The sequence below is a fragment of the Phascolarctos cinereus genome, unplaced genomic scaffold (genome assembly GCF_003287225.1).
Source record: "Phascolarctos cinereus isolate Bilbo 61053 unplaced genomic scaffold, phaCin_HiC Scaffold_2;HRSCAF=192, whole genome shotgun sequence".
NCBI lineage: Eukaryota > Metazoa > Chordata > Mammalia > Diprotodontia > Phascolarctidae > Phascolarctos > Phascolarctos cinereus.
This window is the reverse complement of record NW_027555625.1, coordinates 78303463-78330825: the sequence shown is the minus strand read 5'-3', so window position 1 is coordinate 78330825 and position 27363 is coordinate 78303463. Positions and strand designations below refer to the sequence as shown.

Below are 27363 nucleotides of genomic sequence, written 5' to 3'. Positions count from 1 at the left end.
CATTTCAAACACAGTCTTGGAAATTTACTGGCTGTATGATTATAGACCAGTCATTTAATCTGTCTTCCTCAGTTTTCTCACCTGTAAAAATGGCAACAGTGATAGTACCTACTTCTCAGGGTTGTTGTAAAGCATTTTGCAAACCTTAAAGCACTATATAAATGCTTATTATTGTTGTTGTTGTTGTTGTTATTATTATTATTATTACTATGCCTTAAGGTTGACAAAATGCTTAACTAGTTCGATAATGTTGTGAACACAATTATCATCTTTTTTATTTTTAAAAATTATTTTTATTTACTTCATTCAATATTTCCCGATTAAATATTTTAAAAATTCATAATCATTTTTTATAAAGTCTTGAGTTCCAAATTCTCTCCATCTCTCTCACTTGCTCTCCCTCCTTGATAAGGCAAGCAATCTGATATCAAATATACATATGAAGTCATACCAAACATATTTCCATATCAGCCATGTTGCAAAGGAAAACATAAACAAAATAAAACAATAAAAATAAAGTGGAAAAAAAAAGTATGCTTCAACCTGCACCCAGAGTTTATCGTTTCTCTCTCTGGAGGCAGGCAGCATTTTCATCCTGGGTTCTTTGGAACTGTTTCAGTTCACTGTCCTGATCACAGTAGCTGAGTCTTTCACAGCAGATCATCCTGTGATTGTGTACAATGTTCCTCTGGTTCTGCTCACTTCATTTTCTGTCAACTCATATAATCTTCCCAAGTTTTTCCGAAAGCATCCTGCTTGTCATTTGTTATAGCACAATAGTATTAAAGTCATACACTACAACTGGTTCAGCAGTTCTCCAATTGACGGGCATTCCCTCAATTTCCAATTCTTTGCCGCCACAAAAAGAGCTGCTATAAATATTTTTGTACAAATAGATCTTTTTCCTCTTCTTTGATCTCTTTGGGATATATGCTTAGCAGTGGTATTGCTGGCTCAAAGGGTATACACAGTTTGATAGCCCTTTTGGGCACAGTTCCTACTCGCTCCCCACATGTCATCCTCTTTTTCTTTTTTCTTTTTTTTTTTTTTGGCTAGGCAATGGGGTTAAATGACTTGCCCAGGGTCACACAGCTAGTAAGTGTTATGTGTCTGAGGCCAGATTTGAACTCAGGTCCTCCTGACTTCAGGGCCAGTACCTAGCTGCCACCTGTCATCCTCTTTCTTGAGAGGGGAAGTGGCTTGACCAACATCACAGAGTCAGTAGTTATCACAGATATGGTTCAAATTACATCTCCTGCCTCTAAGTCCAGTGCTGATTTCATTACATCATGTAGAGCTAGAGATTCACCCTTGAGTACTGGATCTAATTCCAGGTGCCACGTTTTAGGAAGGACCTTAATATAGTGGAAGCACATCCAGAGGACATTGACTGGGACAATGAAAGGGTAAGAGACTATTGTACATGAGGATCACAGAAAGAATGGAGGGGACTTAGGGGAATTTGGATTCTTGTCTATGGATATGATGGGTTCTTCATTACTGCTAGTCTTGACCTAAGCCTGGACGAGCACTTGTCTAGGAATACTAAGGAGATCCCCCTTTATGTAGTTGTTGGACTAGAGAACTTCTGAAGGCCTAAGTCCAATGTTTGATCAATTAATCAACCAATAAGAACTTATTAAGCACCTACTATGTGATAGGCACTGAGTAAATAAAGAAAAAAGAGAGACAGTTCTTGCCTTCAGGGAGGTCACACTCTATACGTGTAGTGGGGTGTTACAACATGCCTACAGATAATACAAGACATATATGTATATATATGTAAATATATGCATATATATCATGTTATTTCCCATCCCCACTCCCACTACCATTCCTTGGCATTTATTTTGTGAGTGTGTATAATATTTATAAATACAAAATGTCAATAACATACATACAAAATAATTTATATTTTATGTGTGTATATATGTATATATTATATAAAATACACATATGTGTGTATATATGTATATATTATACACACACACACACACACACACACACACACGCCAAAAATGCCAAACAATGGGGGTATGAGTGGGGAATACCATCTTAGGGAATAAAACAAAAGGCTTCCTTAAGGAGAGATAACACGTGAACTCAGCCTTGAAGTTGTTCATTACTTTCATGCTACCTCTGTATATACACAGACACACACACGTGGAAACATTAAAGTAGTGGAAGAGATTTCAGTGGCTTTCATTTTCCTTCATTATGGCTCACAGATCTTGAGAGACAGGGCACCTCTTATCTAAGTGCCTTATTTTATATTTGAGAAAACTGAGGACTTCAGAGTTAAATGACTTGCCCAAGGTCACAGATTCGGGAGGTTTGAGAGGTGAAATTTGAACTTGGGTCCTCTGATTCAAGAATCAGGCCCTTTCCCTTTGTGCTGTGCTGGTTTATCATAAGGAAAAGTTGGCTCAGCCTTAGGGAAGAATGATTCAGAAAGCTCCCCCTTGTCCCTCCCCGCTGCCTCCCTCCAGTATCTTATTTTATTTTTAAAACTGTGGTCATGTCTTGGATCACTTGGTAATCCTGTCAGTGCAGAGACCACAGAGAGACATGTAACCTTCAATTTTTACGAAAATTAGGTCTGACTTCTGGTTTTCTGGAGGAACATTCAAGTTCCTCTTCCACTCAGATATGTGCTACATTTTCTGCTGCATTGTAGTTCCCTTGGGGAGTGTTTTCTCCCAAGGTACTGCTCCGATTAGCCACATCTCTAACCAGCTCCCAGAGCTTAAATTCTTAATTTTGCAACATGTGTGTTACTTCCCCAATGGCACAGTGTGTGGCAGAGGGTAAGCATTCAACAAATTCTTGTTGATGGACCAAGGGTTGGTGTGGAGAATGTACTTTGTAGACTTTAAAATTGAAATAAAATATATTAAAATATAAACTATTGTCTTAATTGTTAATATTACAATTTTTGTTACACCTTCAATTTTTTTTATTAAAAAGGAAAGAGAAATGCAAAATCATGGGAAAAGAGGAATTTTACCTTTGCTATTATTTACCAGTATTGGATACTTTATTTCAATTATACTTTAAACTGTTACTTTTGGGGGAAAAAATCTAGATTAATTAGGATGCTATGAAAACCTATAACGTTTGCACTGTTACTTTGTTCTTAGACTCACAAAATGCCCGCAGGTCTAAACAGATTTTTTTTTTTATGGATGGTTGTGAATTTTCTCTGCACACCTGTATTATCAAGGTAACTTTGGCCATAAACAGCATTTTAAAATTATCACATAAAAAACTATCAAGCACTAAATTAGAAAAAAACAGAAATTTGAAAGTGATAGTTAAATTTATGGAGCAATTCTGCTGCACTCAAAGGCTCATTGCTTGACATGTAAGCAAATTTTGAGCTGTGTGTTGGGCATGCGGGTGGCCTTCTCATAGAAAGCAACCCCCGCCAACATGAGCCACCCAATTAAAGCCACACACAAAACACATACTCTTTGGATTTGAGCTTGTTTGCATGAATAATGGAGATAATATTAAAAGTCTTTTCTCACCATTTCAATTCATTCCCCCCCCCCTTTTTTTATTTGGCCGAGTGCCTTCTTTGCTACCTCCAAGAGCTGTTAATTTTGTTCGCTGCTGAGCAAGAGTCAAAGTCAGAGTCTAAACAGCTTGTAATGAGTTTTCAATGGCCCATCTCACTGAAATTGAGGGCAAAGGAGCAGCCAGCTTAGACACTGTCAGGCCTCAGAATTTATTATGGAGGGTGCAATGTGTGCACTGGAAAATGCACAGAAGAGGGTGGGAAGCTCCTGAGTGTCTTACATTTGAGGATTCTTTAAAAAGATGGATAATCCTGGTGAGGCAGGGGTGCCTATTGACTGTTTAAGCAGGGTTTGCACTGTCAAAATGGAGGCAACTGAGTCCCTCACAACCCCAGCCACTCCCCTTCCCACTCTGGAGATCAGTGGAACAGTGGGACCCAAGTCTGGGCAGTGGAGGTGTAAGTCAGAAATGTGGAAAGATTCCATTACCCTTAGCTGAGAGAATCACTTCAGTCTTTTTACCCAATTATCTCTCAGGATTAGAATGAAGAACCTGCTCTGTTCCCCACCTATCCCCCCACATCTCTAAATTTCTATTGTTCTCACTGGATTGTCTAGGTTTGGCCATAGGAAGTCCAGTGAGATAGGCTCCTACCAACTGTCTTACTGGCATTCCTCCATTTAAACCTGTTTCTTCATGTCATTGTCTCTTAGAAATACCAATCGTCTTTCCCATGGCAATAATACACCCAGGTCTGCCCTGAGTACTATGTACATCTCAACTGTCATCTACATCAACCTCATTCTAAAGAATTCAATGGATCTCTCTGATGTGGGTCTTCCTTCTACCAGTCCCATTTGTAACCTAGCCAGTTTTCTTATCTAGAAATTTTTAAATTTCTTTCCTTAAATATCCCATTGAGGGCTTAATTTGTCTTATTGTGGTTTGGAGGCAAATAGGGTCCTTGGCAGCTATTCAAAGTACAAGTGCTGATAGGCCTTACAAAGTTGGGAAGGTCACAAGTATTGCTGGGGTAACAGTCTTTTTCTATGCTACCTAACAACCAGCCTAAAGAACCAGGGAGAGAACTAGTCAGTCAGCAAACATTTATTAAGGGTCTATTATGTGCCAGACACTGTGCTAATGCCGATCACAGAAGATTGGATATAAAGTGAGGCATTTTTTTCCCACCCTGTAATTCATGAAGACCATAAGTTAACTTATGGAGAGGTCCGTAGAGTAGCCACAAAGATAAAATCATGTATCCTGGAAGTATTTATCATTAACATCCTCATCAGTCATTATTAATTGGTTAGTAACACATGTTCAGTCCTTTTCTTACATACCTCAAAGAAAGAACCCAATCCCCCCACAATTTAGTAGTTAAATCTCAGGGTTGCCTGAGGCTCAATGGAATTTAATCAGTCGATCATGGTCGTGCAGCTATTGGCAGTGGCAGAATTTGAACCCAGGTCTTCCTAGATTCAAGTCCATTATACTATTCACTATATCACTCTGCCTGTAAACATAATCCATCCTTAAAAATATACTCAAAGATATATTATGTTCCATTTTGTGAGAGTCCATTAAAAAGAACAAAAAGAACAACAACATGAAATCTGGAGTCAGAAGACCTCCCCCCCCTTCAACTTTAATAATATTAAGTGCCTACTTCCAGGCAGTTGTTCTAGGTGCTAGAGAGAAACAAAGAAGAAAGTAAAAAGAAATGTTCCTTGACTCAAGTAACTTACGTTGTACTGGCAAAAGCAACAGTTACACAGATGAGTACATACAACCAATACACAAAATAATTTCAGGAGGTTCTAAAAGATGATAGAGACAGAGGGGATCAAGACAGGCCTGATGTAAGAGGTCTCACTTAGACTGAATCTTCGAGGGATCTAGGGATTCCAAGAGGCAACAGTAGAATTGAATCTGGGGCTGTTGGATGACCTCAGGTAAACACTTTCTCTTTCTGGGCTTCATTTTCCCTTTTGTAAAAGGGAGGAAATGCAAAAGAGAGCCACTAACTTCCTATCCTGCTCAAAATCCTGCAAAATATTGACTTTTCAAGGTGACCCCTCCTCTCTGATCAATGCACGCAGGCTAATAATGGCTTACCTCCTTTAGGCATTTTTGCATTTTCACAGGAGATGCCAAGCCCCTAACCAAAGAAATTACTCTTTAATGTTAATATTTAAAAGAAAGAGTAGGCTATGTAGGAATACTAATAATCATTGGCTCTTCTCATAATCTCACCAGTTCTCCTTTTAAGATTTCAGTTAAAGGGTGAATTTTATTTATCTTCTGTCATTTTTAAAATGGACAAAACTTTCTTTAAGACCTATGCTATGTTATCTTCTTCTAGAAGACCCCAAATGGATACCATATGAAAACTAAAATGAACTACATAAAATTATTTTCCATTAAAACCATCTCTGATGGTTCATCTTGGTTAAGAGGTGACCCCGAGTCCTAAAGGCAATTCAGATCTGGAAAAGCTTTGAGTATCTAAGAGACCAGTGATGGATTGTGTCTCTGCCATTCAAGACCTACCACCCTCAGCGCATGACTGGCTATTTGGAAACTCTCAACAAAGGCATGGTTAGGTTTGTGCTCTTGGTTGGGGGAGGAAGCACCCAAAGTAATGAAACTAAGGATCCTTGAATAATTCAAGCAAGCATACTTCAACATACCAAGGACAGAAAATGAAGGAGAAAACGCTCCACCACTAAAATTTGTCACAAATAAAAACTTTTAAATGAGTGTCAGAAACAAAGTCAAAGAGAAACTGCCTAAGCTTTTCAATGTTCTCTAACTGCCAGGACTGACTGTTTTCTATATTAATTTCTTCTTCATCTAAGTGATTGACATTTCAGTGTGTTCATATGGAACTACCATGATGTTGGCTGTTAAAAATACAATGGGGAAAAACTGGAGGGGGGGGGAGATGAGAACTATATATGAAATTGATTAAAAAACAGTGGGGTAGTAATGAGATATAAGAAGAAATAGTTATGCCTTATTTTAAACTTAATTAAGAAAGCTGGGGATTAATACTCTATGCTTTTGTGAAAGTTACAATACAAACTTTTTTGAAGTATAAGGCTATTCGTTGTGTTAGGAAGAAATCAGAGTAAATGCTTACCAAGTACTTATTGATCTGCTTGAATCAGTGATAATAATTACTATTAAAAATTCACCATGATATAGCACTTTGAGTTTTTTAATCTTGTTTTTATTGATATCTTTTGTTTTGACATCACTTTCCTTCCAATATACCTTTACCCTTCCTTTACTAGCAAGGCATCCCTTATAAAAAGAAAAAAAAAGAAAGAACAAAAATCCAGCCAAACCAATCAACACATCATTTGTATCTGACTGTGCACACAACATTTAATACCCATAGAATTGCACTACTGCAAGGAGGGGAAGGAAATACATTTTCTCAACTCTTCTCTGGAGTCAATCTTAGTCATTATAACTACATAGAAAGCCTTCAGTTTCAGATTTCCATTCCTTCTGTTTACATCGCTGTCGGCATCATGTATTTTTTTTTTCTGGTTCAGCTTACATAATTCTGCATTGGTTTAATCATGTGGTCAATCAATAGGTATTTAGTAATTGCTTAGTATTACTAGGTGCTGGGGACAAAGAGATAAAAACCAAAAAAGTTGCCGATTCTCACAGCTCTCTGGATTCTGCACATTTATAATTTCGTAGCGCACAGTAATATCCCATTACATTCAAGTGCCATGATTGGTTTAGGCTTTCACCAATCAATGCAAATCTCCTTTGATTCCTCAAAAAAAACAAAGGAAAACTACATTAAATTTAAAAACACTTTCCTCGCAACAATCCCATGAAGCAGAGTAAAAATGTTAGAATAAATGGCTTTACACAGCTAGTAAGTTTCAAAGCAAAGTTCAAACTGACTATCCAATACCAGGTCCAAAGCTCTGTCTAAGAGCATCTTGTGACAAATATTGATAACTATCACTCTTTTCTCCAGGATAAAGACAAACTCCTTTGTGTGGTATTAAAAATCATTCAAAATTTGGATTCAACCTGTTCCAGACTGACTTTACATCAGTCTCCCTCACACTCCTGAACTCCTGCCATAATGGCCTATTCACTGTTTCCTGTATATACACTCCATCTCTTCTCCCCCACTCCTCCCATGTGTTTGAACATGCTGTCTTCCGGGCCTGGGATATACTCCCTCCTTACCTGGATCCCTAGCTTCCTTCAAAGTTCAGCTGCAATGCTCCCTCCTACACTAGGCTTTTCTTTATCACTCCTCTTTCCCTCATGGCTGTTGCTCTCACCCCATACAAGACTAGTTTGGACATGCTTTATCTATATTTTATATTGACTAATTTGTTTACATGTTGAAGGCAGTGGTTTTTGTGTTTAGCTTAGCACAGTATCTTGCACATGGCAAATGGTGAATACGTTAACACATTTCTTAATAAATTAATAAATGAATGGCTCAGTTTGGCTTTTTAAACAGAGCCATACTTTCCTATCGTCCCAGGGATGAACCACATCTCCGTTTCCAAGGACTGTTCTAGCTAAGTCCTGAGAGGCTTATTACCAGGTTGGCCACAGGATGATTAATTTTTTGGCCACAGCAATTCTCAAAGCCCATCTCTAATAAGTCACAGTGGGGTTTTAATTTACAGTCATTATAGTTCTATTCTCTTTGTGTATGACCTTGGACAAGTCAATTCTCTTCCTCTGGGTCATGGTTTACTCTCCTTTAAGAATAAGGGGATTGGACTAAAATATTACCAAGCTTTCTTTCAACTCTAGAAACTCCTATGATCCTCTGTTTCTCCTGTAACTACTATATTTAACATACTACCTATGCCCAAGGCTGACGTAGATGTGAAAATGGATATGCCCTACATAATGCAGAAAGGTGTTGAATTAAGTTGGATAGCAGACAGGGTTGTCAGTACCCTGGGAAAAGATCATATCTTTTTTCCATATGAAACCTCTGGTATAGATTCAATATTTCTGATTCTCTTTCACACTCAGGAGATCCTCCTCAGCTGATATTGTAAACAACTTAGCAATAGAGTAAAAACTCAAATTCCTTCTGTAAACTTATGTATCCTGCCTTTAGTTTTTTACCTTTACTGTAAGAAACAGTAGTTGTTTTGAAATAGTATGATTCTTCTCCACCTAGCCACCTAGACTAACGACCAAAGAGACTACCTATTCCTTCAATTTTCATAACCACTAGCAAAAAGAAAAAAGTTGAGTCACATTCTACTTAACCATCTCCATTCTCCTGAGTTATGCTCATAGACTCATAGATTGTTGGAACTGAAAGGAATATGCTTCACAAGACTTGTGCTCACAGACTTCTATTTAGGGATGAACTCATTCTAAAAATTTCTCTGCCCTGAAAACCTAGATCCTTCTCTTGGATTTCTCTAAAATAATCTGGCTAAAAAGCCCTCTTTTTTGGCCATGGAAGAGTGAACATTTATACAATCATTAAAACCTCATCTTCCACCATATTTTTTCCTCCTTCTCAGTTTTAATACATTTTTATAATTGCATTGAAGATATCCTAACCCTGTTTTTAGTGCAAAGATAAAATTTATGAAGTGTGACAAACGTATCATATCAGAGCCCACCCAACGAATAACAATGCACATGTGGAAACAAGGGCATCAGCTCTTGTTTCTTAAGGATTCTGCCTATGTTAATAGCTCCAGATAGAGGAGTTAACCCCAAAGCCTCCAATCCTCTAGAGTAAATGCATACTATGGAAACAAGGGAAGACCTTCTTTCCATTCATAGCAGAGATCAGAAAACACATCCACAAAGGCTTTAGGTAACAGAAAACATTAAAATTAAATAAACTAATATGCATTTTAGTCACCAGAAAGATTTGCAGAGATAGGCTGGTGAAGTAGAGAGAGCACTGACCTAGGGGAGTCAGGAGCCCTGGCTTAGGGTCCTGGCTTTGCTACCAACTGCCTGTTAGGCCCTGTGACCCATTTCTGAGCCTCAATTTCCTCATTTGTAAAATAATCATTTTGTAAAATGATTTGTAAAATAGACTGTGTGATGCCTGATTCCTTCTGGCATGGTGGAATGGAAGAACACCAGATGTGGAGTCCAAGACCTGTGTTTGAGCCCCACCTCTAGAACTTTGTCTGGGCATATCTCTTTGCTTATCTTTCAAATGGAGCTAGTGCTTTTACTATCTACCTTTTTGTTGTTACTTATTTGTTTCAGTCTTGTCTGACTCTTAGTGATCCCATTTGGGGCTTTCTTGGCAATGATACTGAAGTGGTTTGCCATTTCCTTCTCCAGTTCATTTTAGAGATGAGGAAAATTGAGGCAAACAGAATTAAGTGACTAGCCCAAGGTCACACAGTAGTAAGTGTCTGAGGTCACATTTGAACTCAGGAAGATGCATCCATCTCAGGAAGTACTCAATCCACTGAGCCACCTAGGTACCTCAACTATCTACCTTACCAAGTCCTTATAAAGAAAATTCTTTGTAAAACTTAAAACACAGTGGAAATAGGAGATACTATTTTGCCTCTGAAGTTCTATTATTTCCTATGTGACAGCTTCTCTTAAAAAAGGAATATTTATAAAATTGGATATAGAAATAAGATTTTTATAGGTTTTGCCCAACTTCTCTCCTAGAGAGACCATTTATTTTTTTCCTTAGGGTTTCTCCCCCATCCCTCCCCTCATTACATATGAACAATAAGTCCTTCATCCCATTTCTGAGTCATTTGAAGGTTTACAAAGCTTTTCCCTCATAATGATCCTACAAGGTAAGTGGTACTAGTAGAGCCACTTTCATGACAAGTGAATTCCTGGGCCATCAGGAGAGGTAGGCAGAGATATACAGAAAATACCACAGGGAACCCAAATATAACCTCAAAACTTTCACGTTATAGTGTAGATTAGAAATGAATTGAAAACACAAACCACAGAAGACAGACAAGAATCCTCACGTGTGAGGATATGTATATATGAACACAGAGGCAGTTAAAACACATGGATTAGCATAGATTTTGTAGGTAAACAAAGAAGTTTACTCTCATTCCATTAGAAGTTGTATAGTAATATGGAAAGCCCATTGGGCTTAGAATCAGGAAAAATGGGATTTGACACTTGGTTTCAGCACTTGCTAGTTGGTAGAGTGGCAACAAATGCACTTAGGTTCTCAGAACCTCAGTTTCCTCATCTGGGAAATGGGATAGTAATGTTTGACCTTCCTCCCTGACTGGGTTGAGGTGAAGAAAACACTTTTAAACCTTAAAGCACTATAGATCGAGAATGGTTGTTACCATTTTGTGCACAATTCTGGAAAGCAACAAATGGCTCCATACGACCCTTCTGTAATCTAAGTGGTCCCCCTTGCCTCTTTGGAAATCTGAGACAGGGATGGGGGATATTTTTTAAACTTCCCATAACAGACTCACATAAGCAAATAATGCCAAGAACCCTAATGAAGTGGAGGAAATCTATGCCATGCAAACACATTTCTTGTGACAAAATGGATTGACTAGGTATGGGAGATACAAGGAAACATAACCAAAATGCATCCCACTGGAAAAGCTTTTTGTTCACATTGTCATTTACGGCTCCTGAATTAATAGACCAAGAAAGACACCACAGGCACCAGCCAAACGCAGTAAAACCATTGGCAGCCAGCAGTGTCTCCAAGTTTAATTCCCCCGGGGAGAAAAGGACACTACCTAATCTGTATTCAGTCCTGACATTGTCCACATCTGATATGGAACATTAGCTACTAACTCTCTCAATAGACTAGTGTCCTTCAGTTTATATTACTTTATGTTAATAGTAGAAAAATTACACACAACATCATTTATCATTGTTATGCTGCACTATACATCCCATAGCTGATTTTAATATATTTATTTACCCCTGAGATGGTAAGAAATTTAAAATATATATATATATGTATACATATATATTTTTTCAAGTAGAGTCTGTAGGGACAGAATCAGTGCAAATCCTTTTTAAAAAATTAAAAAGAGCCCTTCCAATGAAGAAAAAAAAATACTGCATAAGGCAGCTAATGAGAGCCCAAACTCCTTAGGCCTAAGAATATAGCTTAGTGCTATGGTATAAATCTTAGAGAACAAGTGCATAACATCATGCTGCATCTTAATGATAATATATCTTTGGCTTGCCCATCTCACTAGCTTCTTTATTTTGCCATTACAGCCTTTAGTCCTTCTTATGCAGCCAGCCAGCTATTCAGGTGGGTGACATTTAGCCTCAAAGTAGGGAGTAGAGCAGATCTGGGGAAATCGCCACCCACCAGCAACTACTACTGTTTAGGCTATTGGGACCAGGGATGACACTTAGCTAAGGTTATAGAATCAGAGACCCACAGAATGTTAGAACTGAAAGGACCCTTAGAACACAGAACGCACTGTATTTGAAGGAGGAAAAAAAAAACGAAGAACTTAGAACAATGAATGCTGGCGCTAGTGAGGATCCTAGCAAATAGAATTAATTAGCCAATCGATCAATCAACAAGTTTATGTTAAGTAGCTACTTTGTGCCAAGCACTGTGCTAAGTGCTGGGGATATAAAAGCAAACATGAAATACTCCCAGACCTTAAGGAGTTTAATACACTCTTCAGCAGGGAGAAAAACAAAACAAAACATGTACACATAAAAATATATGCAAATAAGTATTTACAAAATCTATACAAAATAAAATACAAGGTAATTTTTATCAGGTGGAGGCACAAGCAGCTATAGGTATAGTAAGGAAAAGGTTTCATGTAGGAGGTGGCTTTTATGCCAATAAAGGCAGAGTACTTGTGAGACGTTTCTTGTGAGGCATTTCTATGCAAAGGCATGGCATGGAGATGAAAGGTCAATTCCTCAGGAACTGCAGGAAGGACAGATTGGCTGGACTGGAAACAATGTATAATAAGCCTAGAAAAGTAGAATGCAGCCAGGTTGTGAAGGGCTTCAAATGCTAAAATGTGATAGTGGAGGAAATGGGAACCAGTTGGAATTTATGGAACAGTGAAATGACATGGGCAGAACTCTGCTTTACAAGTATCACTTCTGCAGTTGTCTGGAGGATGGATTGAACAGGAGAAAGTATGGTCAATTAAGAGGCTAATACTATAATAGTCCATCTGAGAGGTGATGAGACAGATGGGTGAATGGAGAGATGTAATGGAAGTAGAATCATCACAATGACTCCAGGATTGCAAACCTGAGTGATTGGAGGGATGGCTCCTTCATGAGAAATACTGAAACTGAGAATAGAAATAGATCTGGGGAATGGTAATGAGTGCTTATTTGGACATGTTGAGTATGAAGTGACTACAATCACACAGAACGTAGAATATCAGAAGTAGGAAGAAACTTAGCACTCTGGAAATAGAATGTCAGAGCTGGAAGGAGCCTCCAAGATCATCTCCTTCAACTCTGCCATTGAAGACCTAAGGAGGAAAATGAGGCCCAAAGAGGACGATAAGTCACATTTAAAATTATTGAGCTGGTCAACACCACCCTCTTTCAAGGTACCAAAAAGACTATTTCTACAATGAGAAGCAAGTAGAATGGGGGGAATTCAACTGTGTGGAAATTTGGAATAATCTTATATTTATGCACATGTACTTTTTAATACCCTCTTTCATACTCTTCTTCTACTCTAGGAGTTCTTATAGGTCAAGAATTTAATTTTAGTTATCCTTATCCTTATACGCTTATATAGTTTAGTTATCCTTAAGTTATCCTTCAGCACCCAGTAAAAGGACTTTTTTTGGGTACATTGTAGGTGCTGAATCAACTTGAATCTGAGTTATCTTTAAAAATTAATTTTATTGATATTTTCTGTTTTTATATCACCTATATTTCCCCTTCTTTTTCTCCTTTCTCTCCTGGGAAGTAATTTCTTAAAATAAAAAGTGAAAATGAGTGTGTGGGGGGGAACCTTAACCAACATATAAAAAGTCCAATATTACATGTAGTCCCATACCTTTGTAAAGAAGCAGGGGAGGAACTTCTCATAGCTTTATGCTGGGACCAAGGCTGAGCACTGTAATTTTACAGCATTCATTTTTAATCGTTTTGTTGTTGTTCTATTTACACTGTCATAGCTATTATTTATATTGTTTTCCTTTCTCTGTTTCACTTTGTATCAGTCCATGTCTTCTCATGCTTCTTTGTATTCATTTGTTCATACGCCCAATAATCTACTGTTACATTCACAAACCACCATTTGTTATTTAGTAGCTCCCCAGTCAATGGACAGCCACTTTTGTTTCTATTTCTTTGCTATTACGTAAAGTTCTGTTATATATATTTGGCATATAAAGGGGACTTCCTTTTTTTTTTTGTCATTGACTTCCTTGGGTACTTGTCTAGCTGGGGAATCTTTGGATCAAAGGTCATGGTCATTTTAGCTACTCTCTTCACATAATTCCAAATTGTCTCCCATAAAAGCTGGACTATGTTACAGATCAACCAGCAAAGCACGAGTGTACCCATCTTTGTTGACTTGTCCCACTTTTTTAGGGGTTATATTTGCTCATTTACTGGGTTTGACGTAAAACCTTGTGGGTTTTTTTTAATCTGCATTTCTCTTATTATTGGCAATTTGGAACAATTTTTCATAAGGCTGTTAATAGTTTGTAATTCTTCTTTGGAGTAAGAGGGGCTATTTTCACTACTAGGGTAAAGCACAGTAATGAGGTCTGAATTTTTCAGAGCTCTAGACTAGACTGCATTTCACGAGGACAAGGGCTGTCTCTTATGTAAACTTTATATCTTTTCTCCACCAGTTCTTAGTCAACACAGTGTCCCGCACATAGTAGGCTATCAATATTTGTTTAAATAAAAATGAACAGAATTTCCTATTTGTTTTGTTCTGGTACCAAGTGATTTCTTCATAAGCAAACAAGTGAGATGAGATAATATATGTAAAGTACTTTGTAAACTTCAAAAAGGCCACAGAAATGTCAGTTGTTATTTGTCATCCTCATCATTATTATATTCAGTGTATTATTAAGAAGAGATTTTGTAAAGACAAAAGATTTCCATTTAGACAAGGCACTAGAATTCACTGCAAAAAATGTCTGGGGAACAACACAAGAAAGAACTGAACATGGAGCCAAAGGTCCTCAGTTCAAATTCCAGCTCAACTTCTTACTTTGGGTAAGTCATTTAACCTCTCAAGGCCTCAGTTTCCACATCTATGAAAGAAGAGGGTTTGGATTAGATGACCTGTAAGATCCATTTTAGTTCTAAATATATGAGCTTGTGACTGCTTGAAGAGATAATATCTTAAAGGACCCATAATTTCTTCAGTTTCAGGATTTAAAATTAGAGGGGCCTTAGATATCATCTAACCCAAGTGTATAATTTTGTAGGTGAGGTTACTGAGACATAGATACATGAAACGTGACTTTTTATTTTTTATTATTATTATTATTATTATTAAGACCAAGCCCGTGAATCCATTAGTATAGGAAATTTACAGCAAGGAAACTCTTTTTAACAGTGCAGATTGACAACTCTTCCACAGAGGTTCTGGGATACTGGGAGATGAAGTCCTTTGCCAATCTTTGTCAGTGGTGGAACTTGGAACTCAGGTCTTCCCGACACCAAGAATGGCTTTTTATTCACCATACCTCACCCCCTCCATCCTCTGCCCCCCCGCCCCGCCTCATATAGAGTGACTTGCTGAAAGTCAGAGAGATAATAAGTAGCAGAGTCCTGTTTTGAAACCAGGTCTCTAGGAGTATTTCCATTATTTCACACTCTCTCTCTTAGACTAATATATATCTTTGATTTTTGTCTAACATCTTTTGTTTTCCCCTTGGAAATAATAAGATTATGTCACCAAGAAGGGACATTTTTTTTTTCTAGAAGCAACAGACAGCTACTGAAGCTGCTTCTTGAACATAGGAGTGACATAGCCAGAGATATCTGATGAATATCAATTTGTGAGCTCTGTAGAGGATGGATTGGAGAGAGGAAAGACTGGATGTAGGGAGATTAATTAAGAGGAATAGAGAGTAAGTGACAGAGGTGAGACTTGAAATTATGTCTTCTAATTTTTAGTTCGTTACGAGACAAAGGAAATAAGGAAGAAGCTGTGAACTATTCCCATTGTGGATACAACACTAGAGCCAGACCCAAGGGCCTCCATCTAGGCGGCCTCTCTGGTTTGCATTTGCCCCTGCTCAGATATCCAACAACCCTTTCAGTTTGGTGGAGCAGAGAGGCTGATTAGCCCATTTGATATTACCATTCAAGCCGAGGATCTCAAACACACACACACACAACTTACCTCTAACTTCACTGGATAAAGAAAATGAATTTAAGTTCCAAATTGTGAATTATATGCCAGAGGAAACAGATACAACAATTGACAAAAAGCCATTTTTTTCATGCAAACTATACTATTTCCTTATAAACATTTAAAAAGAAAAATATTTCTGATAGAATTATATCAATGAATCAAAGTACTGGTAACCTTTCAGAGAATACAACCGTATGCTATTTACCATTAGCTCTACCACGTCAAGATTAGAGTCACGCAGATGAAAGAAATGATCTCTCAGTCCAAGTATCGATCTTCCACTGGGCAGCCCACCGTATATTCTCAGTTGAACGTGTGGTTATGAGATGGTGACCTGCCTGGGTCATCTGCTGACCCCAAAGGATCCTGTGGAGAAGCCAACAGCTGTCTGAAGTCTTGCTGCTCAGAGTGATGGGAATAAATGAACCTACATCTGGAAGTCAGAACATAGAAGGGCAAAGTAAGGAAGTAGCAGTCGAAAAACTCTCTCACACTGCCATATGGAAAGCTATCAGAAGATAGAAGGGAATGGAAAATCCTTGTGGAGAGGCAATCATTCCTTAAGATGAACTATCACATTGACAGCAATAACAAAACTTATACCTAAGCAACTCATCAAAAATTCAACTAGGAAAAAGGAGTGGAGAAGAAGGAAAAAAATATATATATACAAACACACACATATATGTATATATGTGCATACACATGTATATATTTTTCTACTCCATATATGATATATGTATAATATATACATATATATTATATGCATGTATACAACATTTGGTAAGCATTAAAGTATAGTGGAAAGAGCAATGGATTTGCATTAAGGAAGTTGTAATATTCTGGTGTAATCAATAAATTAATAAGGATTTATTAAGAACCTACTATGTGTTAAGAATTATGCTAGATCCTGGAGATACAAAGAGAAATATTAAATATTCCCTGCCCTTAAGAAGTTTATATTCTAATGAGGAAAAAAGGCATGTGTGCATGCGTGTGTGTCGTGTGTGTGTGTGTGTGTGTGTACATAGACATACTCATGCACCTACCACAAAGAAAATACAACATAACCTTGGGGAGGGAGGTACCAGCTATAGAAGGGACAAGGAAAAATCTGGTGAAGAAGGTGGTGTTTGAGCTGAGTCTTGAATAAAACCAGGATTCTAAGAGGTAGAGGCGAGAAGGAATTGAAGCCAGTGCAAATGTGCAGAGATAGGAAACAGAATGTGACGTGTGGAGAACAGAAGAAATCCTGTATGCTGGATGGTAGGGTACATGCAGGAGTGTAATGCGTACAAAGGCTGGAAAAGTTGGATGGGTCTAAGTTCTAGAGATCTTTACATGACAAGCAGAGGATTTATATTTGATCTTTCTGGTGAAAGGAAAGTCGGTACAGTTTGCTTCCCTGGCTTCCGTTATGTGCCAACTAAAATCCCATCTTTCCCACCCTTCTTAATTCTAGTACCTTCTCTCTGCTAATGATTTCTTATTTAGCCTGTATATAGTTAGTACATTTTCATTTGCTTGTTGACTCCTCAATTAGAGCATGAGCTCCTTGAGGGCAAAGGCACACCTTTTTTGCCTCTTTTTGTATCCCCAGCACTTAGCACAGTGCCTGGCACATAATACATGTTTACTGATTGGTTCATTGATTGAAGTGGCAGTAAGAGGGTCAGACTTGCACTTTTGGTGGCTGGGTGGAGGATGGACTAGAGCAGAGAGAGATTTGAGGCAGTGAGACAAATATACAAAGCTATTGCTATAGTTCAGGTGAGGGACCATGACGACTTGAAATCAGTGACATATGTGAAAAGCATTGTAGAGCATGTGTGAAGAGTCAAGAGTGACATTAAGGTTGTGAACCTACATGACCAGAAAAATTTGAAAGAGGGATGAGTTCTTGTAGAAAGATTCTAAGTTCTGTTTTAGATATGTTGAGTTAGGAATGCTCAACAAGCAGTTATTGATGTAGGACTGGAGCTCAGGATATGTACTAGAGTTAGATATGTAGATATACTGATAACTGAACCAGTAGAAGCTGATGAGGTTACCAAGTGAGGAAGTATTTTAAAGAGAAAAGAGAAGCAGTTCCTCCCCTAATGCTAATGCCCACCCTCTAAAATTACTTCCACTTTATGCTGCATATATCTTAAAGGTACATAGCTGTTTGTGTTTTGGCTTCTCCATTAGCTTCGGAGCTCCTTGAGCATAGACACTCTATATACACATACATACATACATACATATATATGTGTATGTATATGTCCTTCCAATATACCCCTAGCATTTTGCACAGTGCCTGGCACATACTAAGTATTTAATAAATGCTTGTTGACTGACAAGAGTGCTCAGGAGAGAGTCTTGGGGTAGACTTATAATGTGATGTCAACAGAAATCCAACAAGGAAGATAGAGAAGAAACAGTTGGGGAAAACAACAAAGAGGTATCAGGAAAACCCAGAGGGGGGAGTATATGGAGAAGAGAAGGATAATCAAGAGTGTCACATTCTTCGGAGAGACTGAGAAGGATGAGGAGTGAGAAAACAACAAACAACAACAACAACAACAACAATGACCACCCCTTCTTTATCTCCCTGTTAGATTAGGCACTTAAATGACTTCGGGAAACAATATCAGACAGCAACATCAGTTGAATAATGAGGTCAGAATCAAGCCTGCTGAGGACTTAGAAGAGGAAGAGAAGAGAAAGTGGAGGCAATGAGCACAGATAGCTTTTAGAGGAGTTTGGCTGTGAGACAGAGGAAAGATATTGATTCATAGCAATAATGGTACCTGAGTTTTTTTGGGGGGTGTAGGAGAATGGAATGTGTTTGTAGCAATAGTGAAGGAACAAAATGATAAGGAGAGATTAATGATTAGAGGGAGGGAATTATAGTGGGGGTAATCTGATGGTACATGGTACATGTAGAGTTTCTTCATCAAAGATTAAAGAAAAAGGGAGATTTGGGGATGATATCAAGAGATTGGGAGACAAAGAGGAAAAAAGAGAGAAATTTCAGCAAATGGCTTGGAATGTCTTGGTAAAATATGAGATGAGAATCCTCTGTTGAGAGGATGGAGAGAGGGATGCTTTGCTGTGTTTTCAAAAAGAAGGTTTAGATCAGTCCCTGTGGTGACTGGGATAGAGACTATGAGCACAAGTAGAAGAGGCAGATGATGGAATTAATCCAGGTATTGGATTTGCAAAGGAGTGAGTGATTAGAGCATAAAGCTGAACTGGTTTACTGAGGAAGCAAGATTAGGAAGGAAGGGGAATATAGCCAGAGCAGGCAGGGATAACGGCCAGGGGAAAAGTGCTGAGGGGTAGGGAATGCAGTAAGGATGAAGAATAGGTTTAAGAGGAGTAAGGTATTGGGAGAGATGGAACGATAGAAGATGATGACTGGATAAAGGAAAGTTAGAGTTCTTGATCAAGTAAGTGAGCCACGTGTAGATGACAGCAAGATCAAAGTTGCGATCATCCGCACGAACTGCTGAGGTGGAGCGGAAGAGTAGATCATGGTAAATGAACAGACTAAAGAACTGGAAAGTTATGGTATTTAAGGCAACATAAACATGTATGTTGAACTCCCTTCAGACATGGGCGGGAGTTGGGGTGAAAAGGGAAACTGTGAACCAGGAACTTAAGCAATCATGAAAGGAGAATGCCCTGGGAATCTGTAGGTAGCAGCCAACAGGATCTGGATTGGGTGATAAATCGGGATAGTGTGATTCTCAAAAGAGCAGAAGCTGTTGACTAATGGTGCATAGGGTGAGTCCAGAAGTGGCCATTGTGAATAAGCAGTATTATATATCTCCAATTTGTACGTGTTCTTTGTGGGTATGAGAAAAGTTGCAATTGGTACAGGAAAGGAAGGCAAGGGATATAATGTCAACAAGAGGAGCCAGGTCTTAGGAAGAGCTAAAGAGAAGAGAGGAAAAGCCTAAAAGAAAGGGAATTTTGTTGATTATGGAATGGGAGTTCCAGGAGGGACAATGTGAGAGAGCATGAAGATACGGATTTGGAATACTGGAGGGGAAGGCTTGAGGTGAAAAGGGAAGAGAGACTGGAAAGGGGAACTGGAGAGGAATTCAGTATCCCTGGCACTAATCACATGTGGAATGAGTCCAGGCAGAGTATTAGCAGATGAGACAGTATCTCCCTGGATAAAGGCAAACAAGCTGAAGGAGGTTTTAGCACAGTGTGGTCTTTCTGATGTAGATCTACTTGACCAGCAGAAGTGTAGTAGAAAAGGCACTGGATTAGAATCAAAAAGCCTGGGTTAAAGCCTGTTTCATTTTTTTTTTTTAAATTTTACTTGTACTTTATTTTTTTTAAATTTACTACCTATATGATCTTGGAGAAATTTCTAAATCTCTTCTCCTCTTCAGGTATCCAGCTGTATTATTTGTAAAATGAGGAGGTTGGATCAGATGACCGCGTAAGCTAGATTGACCTCCAGATATCAGGCACTTGAAGGTCCCAGCCTTTCTACATTACTGATATAAATGGTTCCCCACATTTTTATCTTTGTCTGATTGATTTCTACGTACCCTAGATGGTACCATTCTTTTAGTACATGATATGAAGGTAGGAAAATCTCTTCTTTGGTACCAGTGAACAACTGTGAACAATATTCTTTTCCCACAATTTATGAGGAGACTCCTCATGATCCTTGGAAAGTCCTGAGATAATGAAGGAAGAGCTGGATCTCACCACTCTTGTTACTGTTCAGTTATAAGTCTGGCCTCAGACACTTCCTAGCAGTGTGACCCTGGGCAAGTCACTTAACTCTCTTTGCCTCAGTTCCTCATCTGTAAAAAATGAGCTGGAGAAGGAAATGGCAGACCACTCCAGTACCTTTGCCAAGAAAACCCCAAATAGGGTCACAAACAGTTGGACAGGACTGAAAAATGACTGAATGTAAAGGTCCTACTATGTGCCAAGAACCTTCCTAAGTACTGGGGATAGAAATAAGAAGAAGACATTCCCTGCCTTCCAGGAGCTTATGATCTAATGCTGGAAGATACACACAAGGAAGCTGAAATGCAGCAGAGAGAGTACCTGGTACCATACTGATGGTGGAGTCAAAATGAAGCAGTACAGCTGGTGGGAAAGGAAGAGATACTCTCTGAAGTCCCTTCCAGCTCTGCATTTCAATTAATCTATGAAAGACCCCTGAGTTCAATAGACTTCTAACTCACTAAAATCAGAGGACTTGGGTTCAAGACCTAGTTTTGCTACTTACCAGCAATGTGGGGTTAGGCAAGTTATTGCTTCTCTCTGGGACTCAGTGTGCCTCTCTGCAAAATCTGACCTGGATGAATTCTAAGAGCTCTCTCAACTCTGTCATTCTATGTTCTACATTCTTTTCCATTGAGGATGCTCTGTGTTGTCTGAAGGATTGTGCTTTCTGTGTTAAGGTTCTTTCTAGCTTGGGAAATTCTGTCACTGTCATTCTTCTGCAAGAAGGTCTCAGGCTGCTGGGAAGAATGAAGAGAGTGGGTTGAGGAAAAGGGTGAAGGCTTTACTGCACAGCATGAGCTGGACTGCCTCACAGTACATAGCACATTTTTGGAACCATTACCATCCAAAAGTACTTCCCAAAGAAGATGCTGAAATGTGCCGCTGGAAAGCAAATTTGTCTATGGCTACACATAAGGGGGCGATTGTCCCAGGCAGGTAGGTTGAGTCACTTCCGAGGTGTGAAAATGAGTGCTCTTGTTGGTTTCATTTCCTTATATGCTCCTGCTGCTAACAGACACTTCATTTACTCTGCCAGATCCCAGACAGTCACAGTCAGTTCCTGTTTGTGGTTGTATGCATGATTATTAAATTATTGTTTGTGAAGGGGATTTCTCAATCAGCTCATTCTCTTGGGGGTAGCACCAATCACTAGAATTTAATTCCTTCTCACTGGAATTCCCACCTATCATACCATCTTGTAGTACCTGGCAGCGAGGCATGAGGCTGCTTTTTTAACTTATGCTCACCTGCGCCAGGTAGCTATCATACTTTCTTCCCCAGGTTTGCAGATAACTTGTCATTTAACGTACCTAGCTTAAAGCAAGGAAGGATTCAGGAATGTATCTCTATCATCTGTCACTTAACATTTCTCAAGAGGCAGGGTAGCACAGTGGGAAGGGTGCTCAATGTGAGAACCCAGATTCAAACCTAGCTAATCCATCCAGGCCAGCCACTTCTGTTCTCTGGGTCTTCTCAGTTTCCTCATCTGTAAATGAAAGACTAGGACTAGACATCCTCGAAGGTTCTTTCTTGCTCCAAAACTATAAACTTTGTGAACTTATGTATGTATGGTGTTTTACTGACATGCTGCCCTTTAAACATCCCCTACTTCATTTAGCAATCCCAGGGCCCCTGTTGTTGATGCTTCCTCTCCTTTTATGCATAAGGAAATTGAGACACAGAGCTGAAGGAGCTTGTAAAAGGTCATTCATTTAGAATATGTCTTGTAGTAAAATTGCCATGTTAGAAATGGAAGGAACCTTTAAGATGCTTCACAACAAAGGGTTTGGATAGAAAAGAAACCATGCAAGAGGACAGAATTAATTGCTGTGAGGAATTCATCAGTTTTGCTTCTTATTCCTTAGATTCATTTAAAATCAGTCAGAGCTGGGAAGTAGTTTAGAACCTGGACCTTAAAAATCATAATCCAAACACCTCATTTGCAAGTGGAGAAACTGAGGCACAGAGCAAGGAGGTGATTAGCTGATGGTTGTTTAGGGAATTAGAGGTACACAGGTTAGTCTAAAACTCAGGTCTTTTGATATCAGTATAGCGTACTTTCAATTGCATCATGGTATAATTAATTAACTAGAACTGCTTCTTAAAGGGAACATCTTCTATAAACTATTCCACTCATTGCTTTTGCCCCACTTACAGATTCTTCAATGAGAATTCCACGAAGACACAGAACAGAAGAGCATCATAACCTAGGGAAAAGAGCTCCAGATTTAGAATCAGGGGACTTCTGTTCAGATACTGGCTTTTCTACATATCCCAGCTAAGTTTCCTTCAATCAATCAGCTAATCAGCAGTATGTAATGAATATTTCCTATGTGCTAGGAACTGGAAATATCAAGATAAATATGTGACAGTTTCTCCCTTCAAGGAACCTATATTGTATTAGGGAAGATATAGATCTATATACAAAATACATCATAAATATATGGTAGTTGAGAGAGAAACATTTGTATCTCAGGGAATCAGGAAAGGCCTCAGATTTAAAAGGTGGCATTTGAATTGAAATTTGAAGTTAAAAAACAGATTCTAAAAGGCAGAGATAAGGAGACAATATAGTCTCAGCATGGAAGACAGTTCTCAGGCACAGAAATGACAAGTAGAGTGTTATGTCTGAGGAAAAGCAAAGAGAACAGTCTGACTGTACTGCTTGAGGCAGGGAGGGGAGTAATACGCAACTAGGCTGGAAAAGCAGTTTGAGGCCAAGTTGTGAAGGTCTTTACATTCAAAATAAAGGAGTGTGTATTTGATCCTGGAGACAATAAGGAGCCAGTGGAGTGTATTGGGTAGGGGAGTGGCATGATCAGAACTTCACTCTAGGAAAATCACTTTTGACAGTTTGCAGGAAAGGTTGGAGAGGGAAGACTTGAGACCAATTATGACAATAGTCCAGGCAAGAGGGCATGAGGGTCTGAACTAGGGTGGGGGTTATGTGAAGAGAGATAAGAGATCAGATGGGAGACATGTTGAGAATGTAGAAATGGCAGGATTTATCAAGTGACTGGATGTATGGGGTGAGGGCAAGTGAGGCTGAAGATGACACCATGGTTGTGAACCTTGTCCACTAAAAGAACAGGAGTAGCCTTGACAAAAATGGGAAATTAGAAAGAGGTATAGGTTTTGGGAAAATAGGATGAGTTCTGTTTTGGCCATGTTGAGTTTGAGAGGCTTGTGTAACCTTGCGCAAGTCACCTTCCCTTACTGAGATGTAGTTTCCTTATATATAAAATGAGTGTAACAGAAGTGCTTTGTAAACCTCCAGCAATGAAACCTCTGATTACTTTAAAGTGAAATCAAAAAATCTATGTCAAATGCACTTTTATCATTCATTCAGGGGAGTCTGAGGATAAACAAGGTAAGGATAAGAAATTTGGTCAAACATCTTTCAACAATAAAAATAGTATGCTTTTCTGAGATCAGAGATCTGGCCCTAAACTCTTTTCCATCCTGATTCTAAAAATGAAAAACAAAACTTCCAAAATAGTTCTGTTTATAACCCGAGTTCTCTGTTACTGGCAGAGATTAAAGAAAACACAGACATGTAGGTTTAGGAGCAAGCTAATGGTACTCAAAAGCCTTTGACGCTTTTTTTTTCTTTTTGGTGGTAAATGTGTCATCATTTCCCTGTTTTAATTGACTCTTCCAAAACAACACAGAGCATTTACTTCACTCTATAAATGCAATCTCAATATTCTCAATATTTGGGACACTTCTCAAAAGAGTGAGAATGCAAGTAAAAATGGGCAGGCATTTTTTTTAAAAGGAAGTTTTGTTAGCACTTGGGGGATTTCAGAAAGCATAATGGTGAGTTTAGATAATAGTTGTGATTTAAAATTCACTTGTTTCACTGACACCAAAATGCACTGCTTCAATGCAGCTGTGTCTTTACATCTCTCTCCACCTCTTTCTATCCCATGAAATTCTTGTCCATGTCTTTCCACATTTCCCTCATAGAGGATCTATGTACCATGTTGGAGGCCTGCCTCTGCTGCCTTTAGTACTTCATGGGCCCCAGTAGAGATGAGCCATCAGCTGGTTCTCTCTTTGGTGTTAAGCGACTGTCTCACCTCCACTTCCAATTACACAGACTCTTGATGAGGTATTTCATGCCTGGCACCTAGGAGGTACATAATTTATACCTGTTGAATTAATTAATACCATATTAGTACTGGGGTGAAAAAATTACACTGATTGTTAATCTGCTCCCAACTGGAATAAAAAGACTTTGGTTTCAGCCCTAAGTCTGTCATTTCTCAAATCAGGGACTTAATTTCTTACTCTGTTAATGAGGGGGTTAAATTGCATGATCTGTAAAAGCTCTTCCAGCTTCACCATCCATGATGAAATTACTCTTATATATCCTAGTATTCCACATACTTCTTAACATCCATCTTCTTCTAGAAGTTTTCTCAGAGTAATTAGAAAAGAGGAGAAACTTCATTTCTCACTCAAATCCCTGGCCTTTAGTTATTACTTCCCTTAGACCTAATCCAAGTTTTTAATACTTGATAAACACACATGTAGACATGTACACGCATGCACATGCAAAATAAGAATTAAAAATAATGAAAATAGCAGAACTTCACAGAGTTACTCCTGTGATATGAAGGTTTATTTTTTTAATCTGAAAGGTATTTATTAATTATGTCTGCATAGAGAAAACATTTCAATTTAATTCAGAAAATTGAATTACAGAATCTTATATTTCAAAGGGAACTCAAAAGCCCCTGATCCAACCTGCACTGAGCAAGAATCCCTTTCATAAAACATCTAACCAAATAATAATTCAGTTTCTACTAGAAGACATCCATGAGTTGATTAAGTACTGAATATGTAGTAGGCCTTGTCCAAGGCTTAATTTTGGCACTACCAAGACATGACACAGATCTTGATCACAAGAACTTTACAGGTAGAAGGACAAGTACACAAATAGCTGTGATATAATGGAGAGTAAGGTAAACACAAAGGAGAAGACCAGACAAAGGTCTATGGGAGATTGAAAGAGAAAGAACTTACTGTGTAAGGACTGGAAGGAAGGGAGGGAGGTCTTCAGACCCCTCATATACATGGAGAGTAAAACACATTTGGTGTTTTCTACTTATTTAGAATATATGGCTAAAGATTACATTGAGTACCTACAAAAACAGAAATTGTTTAAGACATTTATAGGAGTTGATTCATGACACCCTTCACATTCCTTTCTGGAAACTGTAGACTCAAATGCTGGTCTTTTGACTCCAAAGACTGTTCTATTTCCACTATGCCAAACTATCTCTATGTTACTGCATGCATTTCACTCTTGCCTTCTTTTTACTCTTTAATTATCTGTCTCTTGTTCTGTGATCCTGGATTGGAGATAGGCTATATAAGCAGTTCTCTGAGAGTCCAGCATAAGCTGCTGAAGAAATTTCTTTCCTGCACAAAGAATATGTATTTATTTTTCTGCTCTACAGTGTTAGAATGAAAGAATAAAGGCTGTGTAATCTCTGGTGAGATCATGTCTATATTTCATTAAATAAAAAGAGATTATTAGGTAAGCAGTTACATAGTTAACAACACAGAAGCTCAGGATCATAGAATATCATACCTGGAAGGGCCTTTAGAACATAAGACACAATTTTAGATCCAAAAGGAGACTTAAAAATCATCTAGTCAAAAGCTTCTTTCCCAGCCTCCCTTGACACTCCCTTCTCCTATTTTACATATGATAGCGGCATCTTACACTTCCTTCTGAACATATGTAAAGCATAGGTTTATTTCACACTTTAAAAGTCAAAAGGTATCTGGCAGCTGGAAGTAAGATCTGGAATGAATCCAATCAGTTGTACTGATGTATGTAGATTGTACCCTTATGAGGAATTATACAATGCCATGTAAAGGTGGACATGCAACTGAAGAACCACTTGGAAGTAAGATCAGATGTCAATCTCTTAGGGTCCAACAGAGATCACTTTAAAGACTATAGTGTAGACAGTGGCTTGGGAACTCATAAAGTCAAATACTACTTCTCTGAAAAAGTAAGCTTTTCAATTGAAATCTTCAAAGAAATGCCCAAAGGTTCCCCTAAGCCTTGTAACACCTCCAAGTGGCCAACAGAAAGCAAGTACTCTTGTCCCCATTTTATAGATCAACGAATTACACAGCTCAAAGCCATTCAAATGAGTCTAATTCAATACTTTGAAGCTCTATGATGTCTGGCTTCTGGGAAGCTTGAAACACTTCACATACCTTGTGAAATGACTTGGTAACAGTCCCCAGAGTCAGACTGAAACCAGGAATGGAAGAGCAAAATATGATACCCCAGACAACAAGGCAACCATGACACCAAAGTTTCTACATTATGCAAATGTACACATATGGATGATCTTGTGTTTTTGCTATTGCTTCATCTTTTCCTTGGTTCTTTACACTCTTTTTTTTGACCTGGAGCTCAGTCAGAATGAAGTATGTAGGTGGACTCTCTTTCCCTCTCTCTATGTTCCTTTCTCTGAAAGTTTCTAAGGACCCTTACAACTTGGCCATTCTTAGGCTATGGTTCCAGAATTATGGCAATCAGACACTAGAGTTTGAAAAGGAGGGCTGAAAAGCTAGAACCTGAGGACAGAAAGAGATGACCCAAGGAAGGACATATTGTCTGATGTCTGCCAAACACTAAGACTCCTGAGGAGAATGTCTACCCCTACCCATTGACAATGTGCATCTTTCTTTCTTTCTTTCTTTCTTTCTTTCTTTCT

General features: G+C 38.5%; 1 protein-coding gene across 2 annotated transcripts in view; it reads right to left on the bottom strand.

Annotated features, from left to right (window-relative positions):
• Positions 1-27363, bottom strand: part of WWOX (WW domain containing oxidoreductase) — a 1215541-nt gene that overhangs the window by 434072 nt on the left and 754106 nt on the right. Inside the window, exon 9 of one of the 2 annotated variants that reach the window (XM_020964866.2) lies at positions 15231-16301. The exons of the other annotated variant lie outside the window; for it this stretch is intronic. Coding sequence (XP_020820525.1) covers positions 16296-16301 — 6 coding nt within the window. The 3' untranslated portion in view covers positions 15231-16295. Of the gene's footprint in view, positions 1-15230; positions 16302-27363 lie in introns of those variants that run through there. 2 annotated transcript variants of the gene reach the window in all.